Source organism: Megascapheus bottae, chromosome 6 (genome assembly GCF_031878675.1).
Source record: "Megascapheus bottae isolate mThoBot1 chromosome 6, mThoBot2.hap1, whole genome shotgun sequence".
Lineage (NCBI taxonomy): Eukaryota > Metazoa > Chordata > Mammalia > Rodentia > Geomyidae > Megascapheus > Megascapheus bottae.
In genome coordinates, this window is record NC_143514.1 from 18,300,632 (window position 1) to 18,319,241 (window position 18,610).

An 18,610-nucleotide genomic window follows, 5' to 3' on the forward strand; every position below is an offset into this window, starting at 1 on the left:
ACTTGTCATTTAAAATATGTTGTAAAAATCAATGTTAATAAATTCTTTAATAAAAAAAACCAGTATGGTAACATACTTTGGATGTATGGTTTCATGAATGTAGTGAAAAAAAATGATTATATGCTTTAGGTAACTTGTATAGAATGTAAATTATATCGTAAAAGGCTTTTAAAGTAAATCCTGTCCATATCTATTAAATCTAGGGTTTACACATAGGTCCTTTTGACTACAGTGGTAATGATTGATCTGTAATATGTAAATGTTAGTTCAGGGTTTTATTTTTCCAGTCCTGGACCTTGAACTTAGGGCCTGAGCACGGTCCATGGGCTTTCTCAAGGCTAAAAGTCTACCACTTGAGCCACAGCACCACTTCCAGCATTTTTCTATGTATATGATACCGAGGAATCGAACCCTGGTCTTTGTGCATGCTAGACAAGCACTCTACCATTAGGCCAAACTCCTGGCCCCTATACATTAGATTCTTAACTGTTTCCCTAACAGCCTTAAAGCTGACTTTTCTCATTTCAGTCTACATACACAATAACTGTCATAAAAATTTTCTTTTTTCTTTCTTTTTTTTTTTTTTTTTTTTTTTGCCAATCCTGGGCTTGAGCTCAGGGCCTGAGCACTGTCCTTGGACTTTCTCAAGGCTAGAGTTCTACCATTTGAGCTTCAGCACCATTTCTGTCATTTTTTTCTATGTATGTGGTACCAAGGAATTGAACCCGGGTCTTCATGCATACTAGGCAAGCACTCTACCACTAGGCCAAACTCCCGGCCCCACACTTCTGGCTTTTTTGAGTAGCTTTTTGGAAGTAAGAGTCTTTGGGAAGCTGGGCACTGGTGGCTCACCCCTGCAATCTGGCTACTCAGGAAGTGGAGACTTGAGGATCGTGGTTTAAGCAGAAAAGTTCTCATGAGACACATCTCTAATTAGCTACTCAAAAACCAGAAGAGATGCTGTGGCTCTATGTAGTAGAGCACTAGATTTGAGCAAAAGAGTTCAAGGACAGGGCCAAGGCACTGAGTTCAAACCCTATGACTGACAAAAAAAAATAGGATTCATGAGGACTTTCCTGTCCAGGCTGGCTTCCAACTGTGATCCTCACATTTCAGCCTCCTGAGTGGCTAGGATTACAGGTGTGTGCCACTGGTACTCGGCTCAGAGGGTCTCTTTGGAAGACCTATAACCTAGCTCCAAGCTACCTTGCTATTCTTACCTACTTTCACTTGTATTATCCTGATTTTTTTTCCATAGCCCTTACTGATTACTCATGAAATCTTTTAACTCCATATCTTATCTTGATGGCTTATTCTTCTGTCTAAAATGCTGTCCTTTCCCTAATTTCTACTGGCCCCCCAAAGGACTGCTATCTCCATAATGGCTCCTCATTTTCCCTCAGCTTCTTATGTTTATTTAGTATTTAATTTTCCTTTGTATGACACTCTGATATCTTGATAAGGTAGGTACACCGTTGTTCCCTTTAGGGCTTTAACTCTTTAGCAGGCCTTGGGAGCTTAACAGCAGAGCAAGTAGCTTGATCTTACTGCCTGGGTTCCTGCCTCTGAGCTCTTTTGCCCAACACCATTTGAACCACAACTCTACTTTCAATATTTTGTGGCTTAATTGGAAAGAAGAGTCTCACAGACCTTCCTGCCCAGGCTGGCTTCAAGCTTCAATACTTGGATATCAGCCTTCTGAATGGCTGGGATGACCACCCACACCCAGGGACAGTACTTTTTAAAAAGTAAATTATGGTTTTACTACCTGAAATATCTCATTTGTTTTTCTTTGTTGTTGTTGGAATAATGTATAGAGAGGTTACAGTTACATTTGTCAGGTAGTAAGTGCATCACTTCTCACACATTGATACCTCTTCTCATGTTTTTGTCCCCATTTTCCCTCCCCTTATCCCGTTCCCATTTATTAAGTACTAAATTCCTATGGGAATATAGCACCGTTTTTTTATGCGTACTTTTAAGTAGATAATAGAAAACAAAGTAAAGAATAAATGTGATTGTTTCAGTTTATTATATAGGGGGAGACTCTAGGTAGGTAAATCAGAAGTTTATCTGATTAGGTAACATTTGAGCTGAGACCTAAAACTTGATAGGGATTCAGGCTTAAAAGCTATCTTCAGCCTGGCACTGTGACTCTCACCTGTAATCCGAGCTACTCAGGAGGCTAAGATCTGAAGATTGAAAGCCAGACTAGGCACTTAAGTCTATGAGACTCTTATCTCCAATTAACTGCTAGAAAACCAGAAGTGAGACTGTGGCTCCAAGGTTAGGGTAGTAGCCTTGAGAGGAAGAGCTCAGGGACAGCACCCATGCTGAGTTCAAGCCCCAAACAAACAAACAAAAAAAACTATCTTCAAACTCCTTCAAGGAAAACAAGCATAACAAAACAAAACAGACAAACTTTAATATTCCAAGGTAAAATTTTATGTTTTTATAAAGTGAATTCTTATATTTAAAAACTGATGAAGATTGCTATGCTTATTTGCTATTTTTGCTTTAGGGAAGTGAACAAAAATATCACAAGTACAGGGTTTTAAGTGAAAGGTTTATGAAGTTTTTTTTGTTTTTTTTAAGAACCATTTTGGAAAATGATAATAAGTAACTATTAAGTAAAGATCATTTTAAAATTTAAATGCTAGTTAGAATTAATTAACATTGAAATAGAAAAATATTGCAATGTATACAATAAAATAAACATTCTCCCAAACCAAACCCTGAGTCTCTCTGTCCAGAAATGGCTACTTTTAGGGAGTTTTGTTTGTTTTTTAATAAATCCTTTAAAGTTTTCTGAAAATGAAAGCTTGTATAGAGAAACATACTGTTGTTTTTGTTGTAATCAACTATCTTTATGGGGTTTTTTTGTTCTCATCACTTCCTCTTTTAAGATCATTTTGTTGAAGCAGTTAAATTTCTTTAGACTTTTATACAGTCATTCATTTAAATTAATGTTTACTGAGTCCCTGCCCTATTTTTTTTTTTTTTAAATCAGTCATAGGGCTTGAACTCTGGGCCTGGGCACTGTCCCTGAGCTCTTCATCTCAAGGATACTGCCCTACTCCTATAGCCACAGCCTCACTTCCTGTTTTTCTAGTGATTAATTGGAGATAAGAGTCTCATGGTCTGGTCTTTAGAATTTAGGCTGGTCTAGTATTTGGGCTGGTTTTGAACTGATCCTCAGATCTCAGCTTCCAGAGTAGCTAGGATTATAGGTGTGAGCCATCTCACTTGGCACTGCCTTATTCTCTGACCTCTTGAAATTCACATTAAAGTGGAAGAGACTGGTGCACAAGAAGTAGGTGTGGGATTAGCAAATATGAAGACATTTTCTTGTAGAAGAGAGGAAAAGGAGGTGGTTTCCTCTGGGAGTGGGTCAGGGATACTCAGAAGCAGGGGTTGCCCATTTAAGATGATTCATGCAAGATGCTGATATTGTGCCAGGCAAGGGGAAATCTGGGATGTGCCTTATTATTTATAAAAGCGGAACAACAGAAAAAGAACACTTTGTTTTAGTTGCAAAGGATAGGAAGATATAGGTCAAAGGATTCTGAATGCTGTGGTAAATGAGAGAGAGAGAGAGAGAGAGAGAGAGAGAGAGAGAGAGAGAGAGAGAGAGAGAGAGAGAGAGAGAGAGAGCGAGAGCGCGCGCGCGCGCGCGAGCAAGCAAGGGAGAGCCTTAAACTCCAGATCAGATGCTTTTACTCATTGGCAGACAGTTTGCCTTTTTTATTTGTTTTATTTCCTTTAAAACTCCATTATTCATATATTGTTTCCTATTTCCAGGCAAACCAGTTTCTCTTGCACTGTTATTATTGGTTTATTCACAGTTTTTCTGAGCATATCATTAACATTGCTCATGTTATTGTACACATAATCCCTTATTCTTCCTTCCAGTATTCTCACTTCATTGACATTACAGTATTAAGTGTATTTCATTTTATACTTCAAAGAAACAAAGTGAGCAGATAGAAGAGTTGGTATTAATAGGTCATTGTTTGAGTAACATTTGAACTTGTGAAAGATCAGTTTAGAAATGAGGCAGAAGGGGCTGGGAGTTTGGCCTAGTGGTAGAATGCTTGCCTAGCATACACGAAGACCGGGTTCGATTCCTTGGTACCACATACTTAGAAAAAGCCAGAAGTGGTGCTGAAGCTCAAGTGGTAGAGTTCTAACCTTGACAAAAATCCAAGGACAGTCCTCAGGTCCTGAGCCCAAGCCCAGGACTGGCCAAAAAAAAAAAGAAAGAAAAAGAAAAAAAAAGAAATGAGGCAGAAGCTAGTTAGAGGTGAACATTGAAAGGTAGAGTTTGGGTTATTTTGTAGGCAAGAGTGAACATTTGAGGGACTTTGGGGGTAGATACTGATATAAACAGAAGAATTGTATATTAGGAAGCTGACCTACACCAATGTGAAAAATTAAGGCAAAACGTTGAAAGTGTAAAACATAGACATCCAAATAAGAGTCTCTTGCAGTACTTCATTAAGAGATAATAAGAAGCCAGGTGCGGTGGCTAATGCCTATAATCCTAGCTACTTGGAGGCTGAGATCTGAAGATCAATGTTCAAAGCCAGCCCGGGCACTAAAAGAAACTACGACTCTTATCTCCAGTTCACCTCTTGAAAATGGGGAAGTGGGGCTTGGCTCAAGGGTAGGGTGGTAGCCTTGAGTTGAAGAGTTCTGGGACAGCACCCAGGCCGAGTTCAAGCCCCATGACTCACAAAGAAAAAAAAAAAAAGAATCCAAGTGGTCATTTTTTATAACATTTGCATTGTGGGAGATATTTTAACAAATGAAGTACACGAGAAGATGTGCATAGGTGAGATGTAAACAATACTCGTTGTTTTTGGTGTGGATTTTGGTACCACCAAGGTTCTTAGAACCAATCCCCTATCATAGATACCAAGAGATGCTCATAATCACCAACTTCTCCCGCTGGACTTGGACATCCTAGCAATAGTAGCTGTTTCCTGCATATAATTTCTATTACCTACTTGGGCTCTTATTTGTGGCTGAGGTTCCCTAACAGTTGTTTATCACATCCCCTGTTTCAATTTACCTGTTGAACTAATGGTGTGAACAGAGGGAGACACGTGGGCTCTCCGTGTGGATCCTGTGAAAGATGCCAGTGGTAACAGCTTTGCTACCAGGTTTTTCCAACATTTTTGTTATTGGCAAGGGTGGTAAACCTTGGATTTCTCTTCCGTGAGGAAAAGGGATCTGACTTACCATTGCTGAATAGAGTGACAAGAAGCTGGCCGCCAAACAGAGTGCCTACTGTTGCTACGTGTTATTGGAAATAAGAATCAAGGAATTTTAACTGAAAATGACCTGGCAAGGGAAAAACTGGGAGAGAGTGAGGGAAGGGTGACATTGTCCAAAAAAGAATTGTAGTTATTACCTGACTTATATAACTGTAACTCCTCTGTACATGACCTTTATAATAAAAATAAAAATTTTAAAAATGTGCTGGAATTTAAAAAAAGGAAGAACTTGACTGGTATACTATGCAATAGCCCAACATTATTTACTAAAATTTATCATGTTTTTATGCAGTACTCTGCCAAGTTCTTTTGTAAATCAAATCACCATGTGTAAGTGACTCTTCAGAATTCTTTTTAATTTCACTGTTGTAATTGTCCTCTTTCATGGCTATAATATTATTATTATGGATTGTTCTAAATCTTGACATTTGGCATTGTTCTAAAAAAGAAGAAGAAGGAGGAGGAGGAGGAGGAGGAGGAGGAGGAGGAGGAGGAGGAGGAGGTGTGGTAGTTGCTCCAGTAAAAAAATAATGGCCAGATATCAGAAGAACAATCAGTACTGCCTAATGGAGGAAAGGAAATATCCAGAGGCTGTGATTAAGAAAATGACCCACAGTTTACAGAAATGAAGCCTAGAGCAGTTTTTAGAGAACTATAATCTCAATTTGAGGCATGTAAGTGTTTAAATCTGTACTGTATGATTGAATGAAATAAAGGAGAGATGAGCTTTAATATTGTTAAATCCTGAATGGCTGATCTTGATAAATGAAAGTTCAGCAAAGAACCATGTGTAAAGAAGGATGTAGAATAGGAGAACAAAGGCAAAACAATAATCTTGAGATGTATTCATGTTTAGAATCCCCCAGAAAAATGACTATAGAGTTCAGTAATTTTCATTAATATTTAGAAGAAATATCTTTTCACTTCTGTTTGTTTAGTTGATGTGATTGCTCTTCTCTCTACTCTAAGTATGTGTTATATGTAACCTTATCACTTTTCATGAATGTTCCAATCTCTGTTCATCTAATTAGTTCTTTATTTTAAAGATGCTAACGCTATGACTATATAGGAATTATTAGATTCTTAGGGAGTATTATTCATTAGAAATGTGAGGATCAGAAATGTTGCTCAAATGTAGAGCACGACCCTGAGTTTAATCCCCAGTACCATTAAAAAACATTAAACCACATGAAGTTTAAATTTTTCTTGTGGACACATTGAACAAAGTAAAGAGAAAGGAGTGAAACTAATTTTAACAAAATATTCTCTAAAACTTGATTTATGCAAAGTACTTTCTAAATGTGTAATTTGAAAGTTAATTTGCTCTTGTCCTTTTTTTCATTTCAAAGTCTTGTGGGTTTTGTTGTTCTCTGGTGTGTGTGTATTTGTCTGTTTGTCTGTTTGTCTGTCATGGGGCTTGAACTCTGGGCCTGGGCACTGTCCCTGAGCTTTTCAGCTCAAGGCTACCACCCTACCCCTATGCTTACAGGTTATTGTAGTTCAGACTAATCACATATCATATGCTCAAGAGCCACTGTGCCTAGATTCTGTCTTCTAAGACAGTGCATGTATAAAGTTTTTCTTTTATTCTTTAGATTTTATTACCTTTAAGTATTATACACAGTAGTTTCAATTCAACATGTCAGTTTGAGTATAATGCATCTTGATAAGTGACACCTTTTTCATCACTCTTCCTCATCTCTCCTAACGTCATACATTCCCCAATTTACCTGGTTCCATTTTCACTTGTGTACATTGAATATTATTACTTCATTGTTCAAGGAAACCACCAATGGAATCCTCCCCTGTATCTATTATACTTTAGTTAATATGTGTATATGCATATGACCTTTTTATATGCTTACAGATATATTTATAATTTAGGTTAATATCCATACATGAGAAAAAACAGGCATCTTTTATCTTAGCCTGACTTACTCGACTTAACATAATTTTTCCAGATCTATACATTTCCCTGAAAATGACAACATCAGTCTTGCCGATGGATGAGTAAAATTCCAGTTTAGTTCTGTTTGAGATTCTTCATGTTTGTCTAAGGTATTAGTTGTGTTTAAATCACTGTGTGATCTGCTGAGTGTTTCCCTGCCCTTAATTTTGTAAAAATAGCTTTCCAAAAAGCAAAGTATAAGTTTGGTAATCCTTTACAATTTCCCAAGGACATATACATATGCTTGATTTAGGTAAAAGTTTTAGATTTATTGAAAGGTAACATTACAGGAGAAATGAATACAACATCTGCAGTTATTAGAAATAAAGAGCATAAAAGATCTAATTTCTTTTTTTGGCCAGCTGTAGGGCTTGAAGTCAGAACCTGGGCACTGTGCCTAAGTTCTTTCCCTAAGGCTAGCACTCTACCACAGTGGACCTCAGAGACACTTCCAGTTTTTGAGTGGTTAATTGGTGATAAGAGACTCACAGGGACTTTGCTGCCAAGGCTGGCTTTGAACTGCAATCCTCAGATCTTAGCCTCCTAAGTATCTAGGATTATAGGCATGAGCCACCAGTGCCCAGCAAGACCTTTTGATGAGCAGTATTAGTGAATATAGGAATAATTTTTGAGATTGTAATGTAGCCTACTGTATGAGATTTCCAGTTATTGATACTCAGCCCTACTGTCTTATGGTGTGGTAAATTGGACTAATTTTAGAGTACTGAAACTGTATCATGAACATTCATGGTTTGTCCTCTGCAGTGTCCTTAGAACTATATATCCTTTGATAGCAAGGATCTAATCTGTGTAGATGTTTTTGTTTGTTTGTTTGCCAGTCCTGGGGCTTAGACTCAGGGCCTGGGCACTGTTCTTGGGTTTTCTCAAGGCTAGTGCTCTACCACTTGAGCCACAGCACCACTTTGGGCTTTTTCTGTGTATATGGTATGGAGGAATCTAACCCAGGGCTTCAAGCATGCTAAGCAAGTAATCTACCACAAGACCATACTCCCAGCCACTATGTATATTTTTTATATAGTTTTAAGTAGTTTTCAAATTGGATTTTTCTCAGATATTTCGAATCTTTTGAATAGTGAGATCTTTTACCTAAGTTGATTTAAATCACTAAATTCTTTTTTTAACAGAGATAAAATCAGCTGTTTTTGATGACTGCAAGAAAGAAGGAGAATGGAAGGTAGAATTTGAATATTTTTCTCTTATATTGAGGACTTTCTGAATACTAAGAAATTTCTGTTAGAGCATAGGACTTGGACTTGCACTATTTGCTTTCAAATCCTAACTTCAGCATTTAGTGGGTATGGCTGCTTGGGCAAGTAATACAACCTTTGTCTGCCTCTGTTTCCTCATCTTTAAGATGGGGATGTTAGTGGTCTGGCATGTTGCTTAGCATAATGTAGATTTAAACTGCAGCACCAAAAATGATCAATAAATGGCTCAACTTTCTCTTAATTCAAGGGCTTTAGCAATTCTGATCAACCACCTAGTCTTACTCACCTAGCTCTTTATATCATTCCCTGACCCCATCCACAAAAGACTAGTATTGTCTCTAATCTAGTACATAAAATAAATTGCTGCATTATAATTGCTTGTGACTCTCTGGTAAGTGTTCTTAACACATAGTATAGTGCTTAGGCACTCTTATTTTTATTTTTGTCAGTCCTAGGGCTGAACACTGTCTGTGGGCTTTCCCAAGGCTAGAGTTCTACCACTTGAGCCACAGCACCACTTCTGGCTTTTTCTATGTATGTGGTACTATGGAACCAAACCCAGATCTTCATGCATGCTAGGCAAGCACTCTACCACTAGGCTCAACTCCCAGCCCTTGTTTAGGCACTCTTTAAAGAAAGACAAACATTTCTGGATGATGATACAGTTATTGACACAAGACTAAATTATTCCTTAAGGGACTCCAAAGTGTCCTTATTTTAATCAAACTCTTCCCATTTAAAGAAAAATTAAATAAGAAATGAAATGGGGATGGTAACTCATATGATAGCTGGAAAAAAAATAAGTGAACAGTGCTTTAAGCAATAATGCGTGAGTTTATAGTTTTAAGAAAATTTGAGGCTGGGAATCTAGCTTAGTGGTAGAGTGCTTACCTGGCATCCATGAAGCCCTGGGTTTGTACCACAAACAGAAAAAGCCAGAAGTGGCACTGGTTCAAGTGGTAGGGTGCTACCTTTAGCACAGAGAGGCTCAGGGATAGAACCCAGGACCTTAAGTTCAAATCCCAGGACTAGCAAAAAGAAAAAAAAATTTGATGATAAACATTGAATGTGTTGGGCTGGGAATGTGGCTTAGCTGTAGAGTGCTTGCCTAGCATGCGTGAAGTGGCACATAAACAGAAAAAGCCAGAAGTGGCATTGTGACTCAACTGGTCTAGTGCTAGCCTAAAGTTCAGGGACAATTCTCAGGCCTTGAGTTAAAGCCCCAGTACTGACAAAGAAACCCCACAACAATAAAAACACACACATGGGGCCAGAAGTTTGGTCTAGTGGTAGAGTGCTTGCCTAGCATGCAGAAAGACCCAGGCTCAATTCCTTGGTACCACATACATAGAAAAAAGCTGAAAGTGGTGCTATGGCTCTAGTGGTAGAGCTCTAGCCTTGAGAAAGTCCAAGGACAGTGCTCAGGTCCTGAGTTCAAGACCCAGGACTGGCAAAAAAAAACAAACAAACAACACATACACACACACACACACTAAAACAACAGCACATTGAATGCATTAAAATAAACAAACCCTTCAAATTATAAATACACACACATACACATTTTTTTGTCAGTTGTGGGGCTTGAACTCTGGGCCTGGACCCTGTCCCTAGTTCTCCAGCTCAAGGCTATCACTCTACCACTTGAGCCACCTCCCCACTTCCTCCATACACATATTCTATATGAATGTCTATTGAGAAAAAATCTCTAGATCATAAGCCAAACATGAATTGAGGTCATTTCATATACTGTACTAACATTAATTTTATGTTGTAAAAGATTGGTAAGTTTGAATAGATTTAAGATCTAAAATTCTGTCTTGTGAATTCTTAGCAATTGAATGCTTATACTTATTTCTTAATTTCTATTTAAGATAATGCTTTTAGATGAATTTACCACTAAGCTTTTGGCATCATGTTGCAAAATGGCAGATCTTCTAGAAGAGGGAATAACTGGTAAGTGTTATTAATTCTCATGAATATTTAAAAAATTTTCATTTGGAAGGTTGAAGAATTAAGAAATTTTAGTTAGTAATCTTTTTTTCCCCCAATCCTGGGGAGGGCAGGAACTCAGGGCCTGAACACTGTCCTTGCGCTTTCTCAAGGCTAGAGCTCTACCACTTAAGCTGCAGCACCACTTCCAACTGTTTTCTATGTATGTGGTGCTGAGGAATTGAATTCAGGTCTTTGTGCATGCTAGGCAAGCACTCTACCACTAGCCAAATTCCTGGCCCTTTTTCTTTGTGAATCTTCAGAGTCATTTTTTCTGCCTACTGAGACATACTAAGCGTTATTAAGATTAAATCCGTTGCTTAGTGGAGTTTTTTTTTTAAAACAACAGTTTTGTGTATTGATACATTCAGTTAACTTTGCTTGTGGTTTTCTTTTTTGGTTTTAGTAACCAAACCTAGAACTTGATGTATATAAGCAAAGTGCTCCACCACTGGGCTATACTCCCAGTTCTTGTGTTTTTCTTTGATTCTAAATTGATGATATAAGAATCAATATTAATACACATTTGAAAATATATGATGCTGATTTTGTAAATTTATTTTTATTACCTAGAAATAAGATAATTATAAATTTGGATTAATTCTAGGAAAAAACAAAATAAAGACTTGAAAAAAAAAAGTAATACCACAACTGTCCAGGCTTATGTTAGTGAAATATTAATCTATATTACCATCTAGGGAAAACACCAATGCCCGGCAGTATTTATGATGATGTTATCTTTAACTCATTGTTCTTTAACTCAGTTATTTAAATTTGATCTTTATAACAGCACTGTAAAGACGTAAATATACCCATTTCCCTATTTGCAATAGGAAAGCACTCAAAGTCAGAAATAGATTTTTTTATGTTTTGGTAATGTGCTATGTTTTCTGGGAGTTTGAACTTTGAGTCTTACACTTGCTTGCTAGGTGCTTATCATTTAAGCCATGCTTCCAATCCTTTTTGTTTTCACTCCTTTTCAAATAGGGTTTTGTTTTTTGTCTACACTGGCCTGATCTTTGATCTCCCTAGTTGTGTTTTCTGAGTCACAGGGATAATAGGTGCCAGGTATATACCCAGCTTTATATTGATGGAGATGTGGTTTCACAAACATTTTGCCTGAGCTGGCCTCAATTCATGACCCTTCCAGTCCCACCTTTTTGAGTGGGTAGGATTACAGGCATGAGCCACCACACTGGATTAGTCATTCCTAACTTCTGTGGCTCAGAAGAAAACATGAAAGTATTCTCTGGCTTTATATTCATTTTGAAATTTATACATAAAATAATCTTTGTTGCATATTGCATATTAAATACTGTGTATTTTATGGCCCTTTGTAGAAAAACAGAAGTCATTTGAAAACATGGAGGCAGGCTTACTGAGCACATGACTAGTGAGGAAATGTGGGAGAGGAAGTATAGCATGGTTAACAGTCTGGCTTCAGCAGCTGTAGAGACCTTGTTTTGAAACATGGTTTGTCCATATATCAGTTGAGGCTACCTCTCTGTGAGCCCCACATCCCCCCAATAGGATACAGAAAACTATGCCTATCTCATAAGATTATTATGAAAATAGAATGAAGTCATGGGTAGTTAGGTGGATGACTGAAATATTACTAATAACAGACATTTACTGATGGTTAGATGTGTCAGTCTTAAAGGGTTTTCCTTAAAGGTATTGACTCTGGAAATGCTTAATTCGTGTTTTCCTTTCTGATCCCTATACATATTATTAAGAGACAAATATTTATTATATGGTTTCTCAAGTTTTTAACTCTATGTGCAAAATTTATATTTGTATACAATTATGAATCAAATGTATATGTATGTATGGGTAAATATCTTTGTCTACATGTAGAGTTGGAGAAAATCAAAAACAAGGAGGCTAGGCTCTGGTAACTTCTGCTGATCCTGGCTATTCAGGAGGCTGAGATCTGAGGATTTAAATTCAAAGCTCAGGCAGACAAATCTGAGAGGGTCTTATCTTCAGTTTTCTAGCACAAAGCTAGACTATAGGTACAGCTCAGGGGAAAAAAAAAGATAAAAACTCCAAAATTAGAAATTAGAAGATTAAAGCCCCAACGTTTCTGTTAAATAAGTGAAATAGATTAATATTAGGTTTTGTTTTTTGTTTTTTTTTTTGCTAGTCCTGAGGCTTGAAGTCAGGGCCTGAGCACTGTCCTTGTGCTTTCTCAAGGCTAGTATTCTACACTTGAGCCACTGTACCACTTCCAGCTTTTTCTATATGTGTGGTACTGTGGAATCAAACTCAGGTTTTCGTGTATGCTAGGCAAGCACTCTCTACCACTAGGCCAAACTCCCAGCCACTGTAGTTTTTTGGTTTTTTAAATTTACATTGCCATAAGTCATTCTGATATGAAAACTTGTGTGAATACCATTTGATAAATGTGTGAACACACTGTGAAGTAACAGAGCTATTCTAGAAGCTTTTATTTGCCCTTTAGAGACCGTTATTTCTTACTGTGTGTCCAGTGTTGATACCATGTTCTTCAAGGAAAGGATTTTGTTGCCAATAAGCTTGGAAAATAGTATCGAGGGCAAACAAGTATCATGGGACCGCTTAAAGAGTTTAATGTTTAACAGTGCACATGCAGATTCCCCATTTTTTTTGAAAAGTATTTTCTTGGACTGCAATTCATAGGCACATAGCTGTGGAATGTTCTTGATATTTTCCAGGGTCACCTATGTTTTCTCTGGCTTAGTTATAATTGTTTTCCATAATTCCAAGTTTTTCTGAGAATCTCTGTTAGAATTGGCATTAGCAGATTCTGTGATCAGATTCTGTGTTGTTATGGCAGTCATTAATAAAGGTGATCAGTGGAAGGAATTTAACACATACTGAACTTTAATTATTTTTTTATGTTTAATTTTTTTAGGGACCTTGCATATGCAAAGAATATCTTCTGTCACTAAACTGCTTCCCTAAGCTCATGAATCTTAGTCCTTGGCAGATAAAATTATAATTGAAGGAATTATAAAATCCTCATTTTTTGCATAAAATAATTCATTTTTTTCCTTGAAAAAAATTTTGGTTGGTCCTGGAGCTTGAACTTGGGGCCTGGGCTCTGTTCTTGAGCTTTTTCACTCAAAACTAGCATTCTACCACTTTGAGCCACAGCACCACTTCTGATTTTCAGGTAGTTAATCAAAGATAGGAGTCCCATGGACTTTCCTGCCTAGGGTGGCTTCAAAAGGTGATTCCCAGATCTCAGCCTCCTGGATTCCTAATATTGCAGACATAAGCCACCAAAACCCAGCTTTCTTTGAAATTTTTATTTGCTAATAGTAGCCATGATGAGTAAGCCACCAAAACCCAGCTTTCTTTGAAATTTTTATTTGCTAATAGTAGCCATGATGAGATTACCTTATTTAAAAGAGAAGTTTAACAGTGGCTTACTATGCATGTCATAATGCTAGTTAATGTGATTAATGATTTTTTTTTCTGGATCTTTTTAACAAACAGGAATTTTGAAAGATGGTTCCTTTTATTTGTAGAAGGATACTTTAAGTTAAAATAGAGCCTGAAGTCAGTGGCTCATACCTATAATCCCTAATTCTGAAGACTGAGTGAGGATCAAAGCCAACAGGACAAGAAAGTCTACCCAAAAGCCAGAAATTGATCTGTGGCTCTAAGATGTAAAGCATTAGACTTGATAACAAAAGTTCAAGGACAATTCAAGCCCAAGCTGGGAAGGGGAGGGAGGGAAGGAGGGGGGAGGGGGAGAGAGGGGGGAAGGGGAGAGGGGAGAGGGGAGAGGGGAGAGAGAGAGAGAGAGAGAGAGAGAGAGAGAGAGAGAGAGAGAGAGAGAGAGAGAGAGAGAGAGAGAGAGAGAGAGAGAGCGCGCGCGCTTTAAGGTTGGATATGTGACTCAGCTATAAAGCACCTATCAGGGGGCCAGGAGTTTGGCCTAGTGGTAGAGTCTTGCCTAGCATGCACGAAGACCCTAGTTCGATTTCTCCTTACCACATACATAGAAAAAAGCTGGAAGTGGTGCTATGGCTCAAGTGGTAGAGCTTTAGTCTGAGAAAAAGTCGAAGGACAGTGCTCAGGCCCTGAGTTCAACAAAAACAAAAAGCACCTATCAGGCAATTGTGAGACCCTGAATTCAAAGCCCAATACCACCAAAAATATTCGTATATACATATAAGTACACTCATGTACACATCTCCCTGAACACTTATCTGTAATCCTGTCTATTTAGGAGGCTGAGATTGGAAGGACTGAGGTTCAAGGCCATCATAGGCAAAAAAGATCATGCGATCCCCTTCTTAATGGAGAACCTAGGCATTGTGATCTGTGCCTATCATCCTAACCACAATAAGCAAACCTAACATAAGCATATTGAGCCAGAAAGTGAGACCTTATCTCAAAAATAACCAGTAAAGCACAGAGTTAGCACTATATGGAAAATGAACTGTACAACTTGTGGGTGGAGATGGGTGGCAAAAACTAGGAGAGAGCAAGGGAAAAAGTGACATTGTCTAAAAAGAAATGTACTTGTTACCTTATGTTACCACTTTGTACATCACTTTCATGATAACAAAAAAAGAGTAGCCAGACACCAGTGGTTCACGCCTGTAAGCATAGCTACTCAGGTGGCATAGATCTGAGGATCATGGTTCAAAGCCAGCCCGGGCACTAAAGTCTGTGAGACTCTTATCTTCAATTAACCACCAGAATACTGGAAATGGTGCTGTGGCTCAAGTGGTAGAGCAATAGCCTTAAGCTGAAGAACTCAGGGACAGCTCTCAGACCCAGAATTTAAGCCCCATGAATGACCCCCCCCAAAAAAAAAGGAAAATTAAGGATACAACTTAAATAGCACTTTAAACAAACCCACTGAGTTAGATGCATGGCTGAGTAGTTAAAGTGCCTGCCTGTTGAGCTTGAGGCCCTGAGTTATACCCCAGTATCTACAAATAAGTAAGTGAATAACTATCTTTAAATAGTTAATTTGACAGAGTTTACTAGCTTTATGTTTACTTTATAGTAGGTATTTTCTTAATTTTAGTAAATTGACTAGTATTGTTGAAAGATATACTTATGTTTGCTTTAAAATGACAGATTTTAATTGGCAATTTACTTAAAGAATATTATGTTACGTAAAACATAGATGTCAGATAAAAGTTGGAAGCATGCCTGTTGTACTTTTATTTTGTCTATTTAGGCAAGTTATTCTATTTCTGTAAGCCTCACTTTCCTCATATTAAACAGTCATCTCATTGTTACAGAGGTTCATAGCCATGTAAAGTGCTTAGCTTGACATAATTGGTGTCATATTAGCTAATATTATAGTACAGTATTTTTGAAAGAAATACTAATTTTTATTTTTATGCATTTTCTCAGTTTCTTTATGACATACTGATTGTTTATGCTGTTATGCTGATAGACCTACCTATGATATAAGTATTTTTTCCTTATAATAAAACAATTAAGCATATAGTATAGCCTCAAGAAATACACATTTTCAAAATTTGTTAATTTAGTGTTTTTTCATTAAAGTACTGTAGAGTTTGTTTAAAGTTGGACTCAAGACTGGGTGCTGGTGACTCATGCCTATAATCATAGATACTCAGGAGGCTGAGATCTGAGGACCTAAGTCCAAAGCCACCGAGGCATACAATTCCAAGAGGTTCTTATGGGTAATTACCAAAGGCCAGAAGTGGAGTTGTGACTCAAATGGTAGAGTGCCAGCCTTGAGTGGAAAGCCATAAGACAGCATTTAGCACCAGTACCAGCACAGGCACACACACAAAAAGGTTTCAAGTTTTTACATTTGATTGTATAAAATGTCTTTTTTTTTTGTTAGTTGTGGAGAATATTTATAAGAATCGAGAACCTGTCAGACAGATGAAAGCTCTTTATTTTATCTCTCCAACAGAAAAAGTGAGTATTTTGAGTCTTTCAGAAGTTAGTTCTTGGGGGCGGGACTTGGTCTTATGGTAGAGTGCTTGCCTAGCATGCAAGAAGACCTGACTTTGATTCCTCGGTACCGCATACATAGAAAAAACTGGAAGTGGTGCTGTGGCTCAAGTGGTAAAACTCTAGCCTTGAAAAAACCCAAGGACAGTGCCTGAGATCAAGGCCAGGACTGGCAAAAAAAAAAAGTTAGTTCTTGGGGCCAGGAGTTTGGCCACTGGTGCTTGCCTAGCATTCACGAAGACCCCAGTTCGATTCCTCCGTACCACATACATAGAAAAAAGCTGGAAATGGTGCTGTGGCTCAAGTGGTAGAGCTTTAGCCTTGAGAAAAAGTAGAAGGACAATGCTCAGGCCCTGAGTTCAAGCACCACAACTGGCAGCAACAAAAACAAAAAGCACCTATCAGGCAATTGTGAGACCCTGAATTCAAAGCCCAATACCACCAAAAATATACATATATACATATAAGTACACTCATGTACACATCTTCCTGGACACTTATCTGTAATCCTGTCTATTTAGGAAGCTGAGATTGGAAGGACTGAGATTCAAGGCCAGCACAGGCATAAAAGATCATGTGTGTGTTAACTTTTTTGGTAGTTTTGGTGGGTTTTTTGTTGTTTTTGTTGTTGTTGTTACTGTTTTTTGCAATATTGGGGTTTGAACTCTGGTTCTTGCACTTGGTAGGCAGGTGCTCCACCACTTCAGCTATGTTCCCAGCCCAGATTATACTGCCACTCTTCCTAGTGGCAGTATATAAGTGAAAAATTTCCCTTTCTTTATCATGTATGGAAACAGAAGTTTATTATATAAAAATGATTGTTTCTTTGCAAACTTTGCTCATGCTACTCTTATTAAACCATAATTTTGGAAAAACTTGAAATAGAGATTAAAGAAATAGTCTGATTAATCATTTATCTTAAAGACTTCCTTATTGAATACACTCATGTGTTTGTGTGTGCATATGGAACTATGTGTGTGTGTGTGTGTGTGTGTGTGTGTATTAATTTGTGTCAGTATTTTCTTAAGTTTGTAATCCTTGTGAATTATCTTACATGAAGCCAAACTTAGAACCAAAAATGTATCATGTTCCTTTAATCTATGTAATATCTAAGAGCATGTTTTCTAACACCACCTTTTATTCCTTCCTTCCTTAGAATATTAAGTGATCCTATTTTCATTTCATTTTTAACTTCAGCAAATGGTAGGGGAAAGGTAGATATTCCCTATTGGCTGCTGGTGCAAAGAAGTTTTAATGACATAACTTACGATATTATTCTATTAGAGAAAATTCATGACTGGAAAAAATGCAAGTTGAAAGCATCATTCTTCACCTAGTAGTTTGTCAGAGGGATTATATATCTGTGTATAAGTATAGATATACATACACACAGATATATATATATACTACATATATACATATACCTATTAGTATATATATGTATATAGTATATATACATATATATACTATGTAAGTATAGACATACATACACACAGATACATAGATATATAACTATATATATACATACATATATACATGTCACATTTTAGTTGTTTTAGCTATCAGTTTAGCAGAAACTATTCTATATTGCTGGTTGGAATATAGCCTTTTTGGAAAATAATTAGAGGTCCTTTCTTAAGAATCTTTAAAAATGATCTATGTTTTTTAGTTTGTCAAAGGAAATAATCAAATGACTCAAATTAGCTTCCTAGGAATAAATAAAACCAGTTAAGTTCTTAGAAAAATGTTAGTGACCATTAAAAAATAAGATGTATAGATATTTTGTGACCTAGGAATTCACTTTTAATGTTAAATAACAAAAATAGAATATAAAAATTTCAGAGATGAAGCACAGATTCAAATAAGAAGATGGCACCTAGATGTGATTCTTTCCTTCCTACAACCATCTTCAGTTTCTTTTCCTGTTCTTAGCCAGTTGACTGCTGGAACAGGCCTCTGTGTGCAGGTGAAGCCTCAGGTCCTTGAGAACTCTGGAGAAGAAACATGGTGTGAGACTTGCATCCTAATTGGATTAAGAGACCAAAATCCAGAATTTCCACATGAAGACTATAAAGCAACAGTTTTTAGGAGGAGTTTGCTAAAAGAGATCTTGTGAACTCCAGGGGAAAAGGCCAAAAGTTATGGAAATTGTGGGGGAAAAGATAGACTTTTGAGATCAATCCACGTGAGCTAACAGCAATAGTTTTAGGATTCCCCGG

The 18,610-nt window shown here is 37.3% G+C and overlaps 1 protein-coding gene across 2 annotated transcripts in view; it reads left to right on the plus strand.

Annotated features, from left to right (window-relative positions):
• Stxbp3 (syntaxin binding protein 3) overlaps nucleotides 1-18,610 on the plus strand; it is a 69,315-nt gene that overhangs the window by 2,840 nt on the left and 47,865 nt on the right. For both annotated transcript variants that reach the window (XM_090334311.1, XM_090334310.1), the window contains exons 2-4: nucleotides 8,373-8,422; nucleotides 10,331-10,412; nucleotides 16,279-16,355. In XM_090334311.1, the coding sequence (XP_090190437.1) occupies nucleotides 8,373-8,422; nucleotides 10,331-10,412; nucleotides 16,279-16,355 (209 nt within the window). The remainder of the gene's footprint in view (nucleotides 1-8,372; nucleotides 8,423-10,330; nucleotides 10,413-16,278; nucleotides 16,356-18,610) is intronic.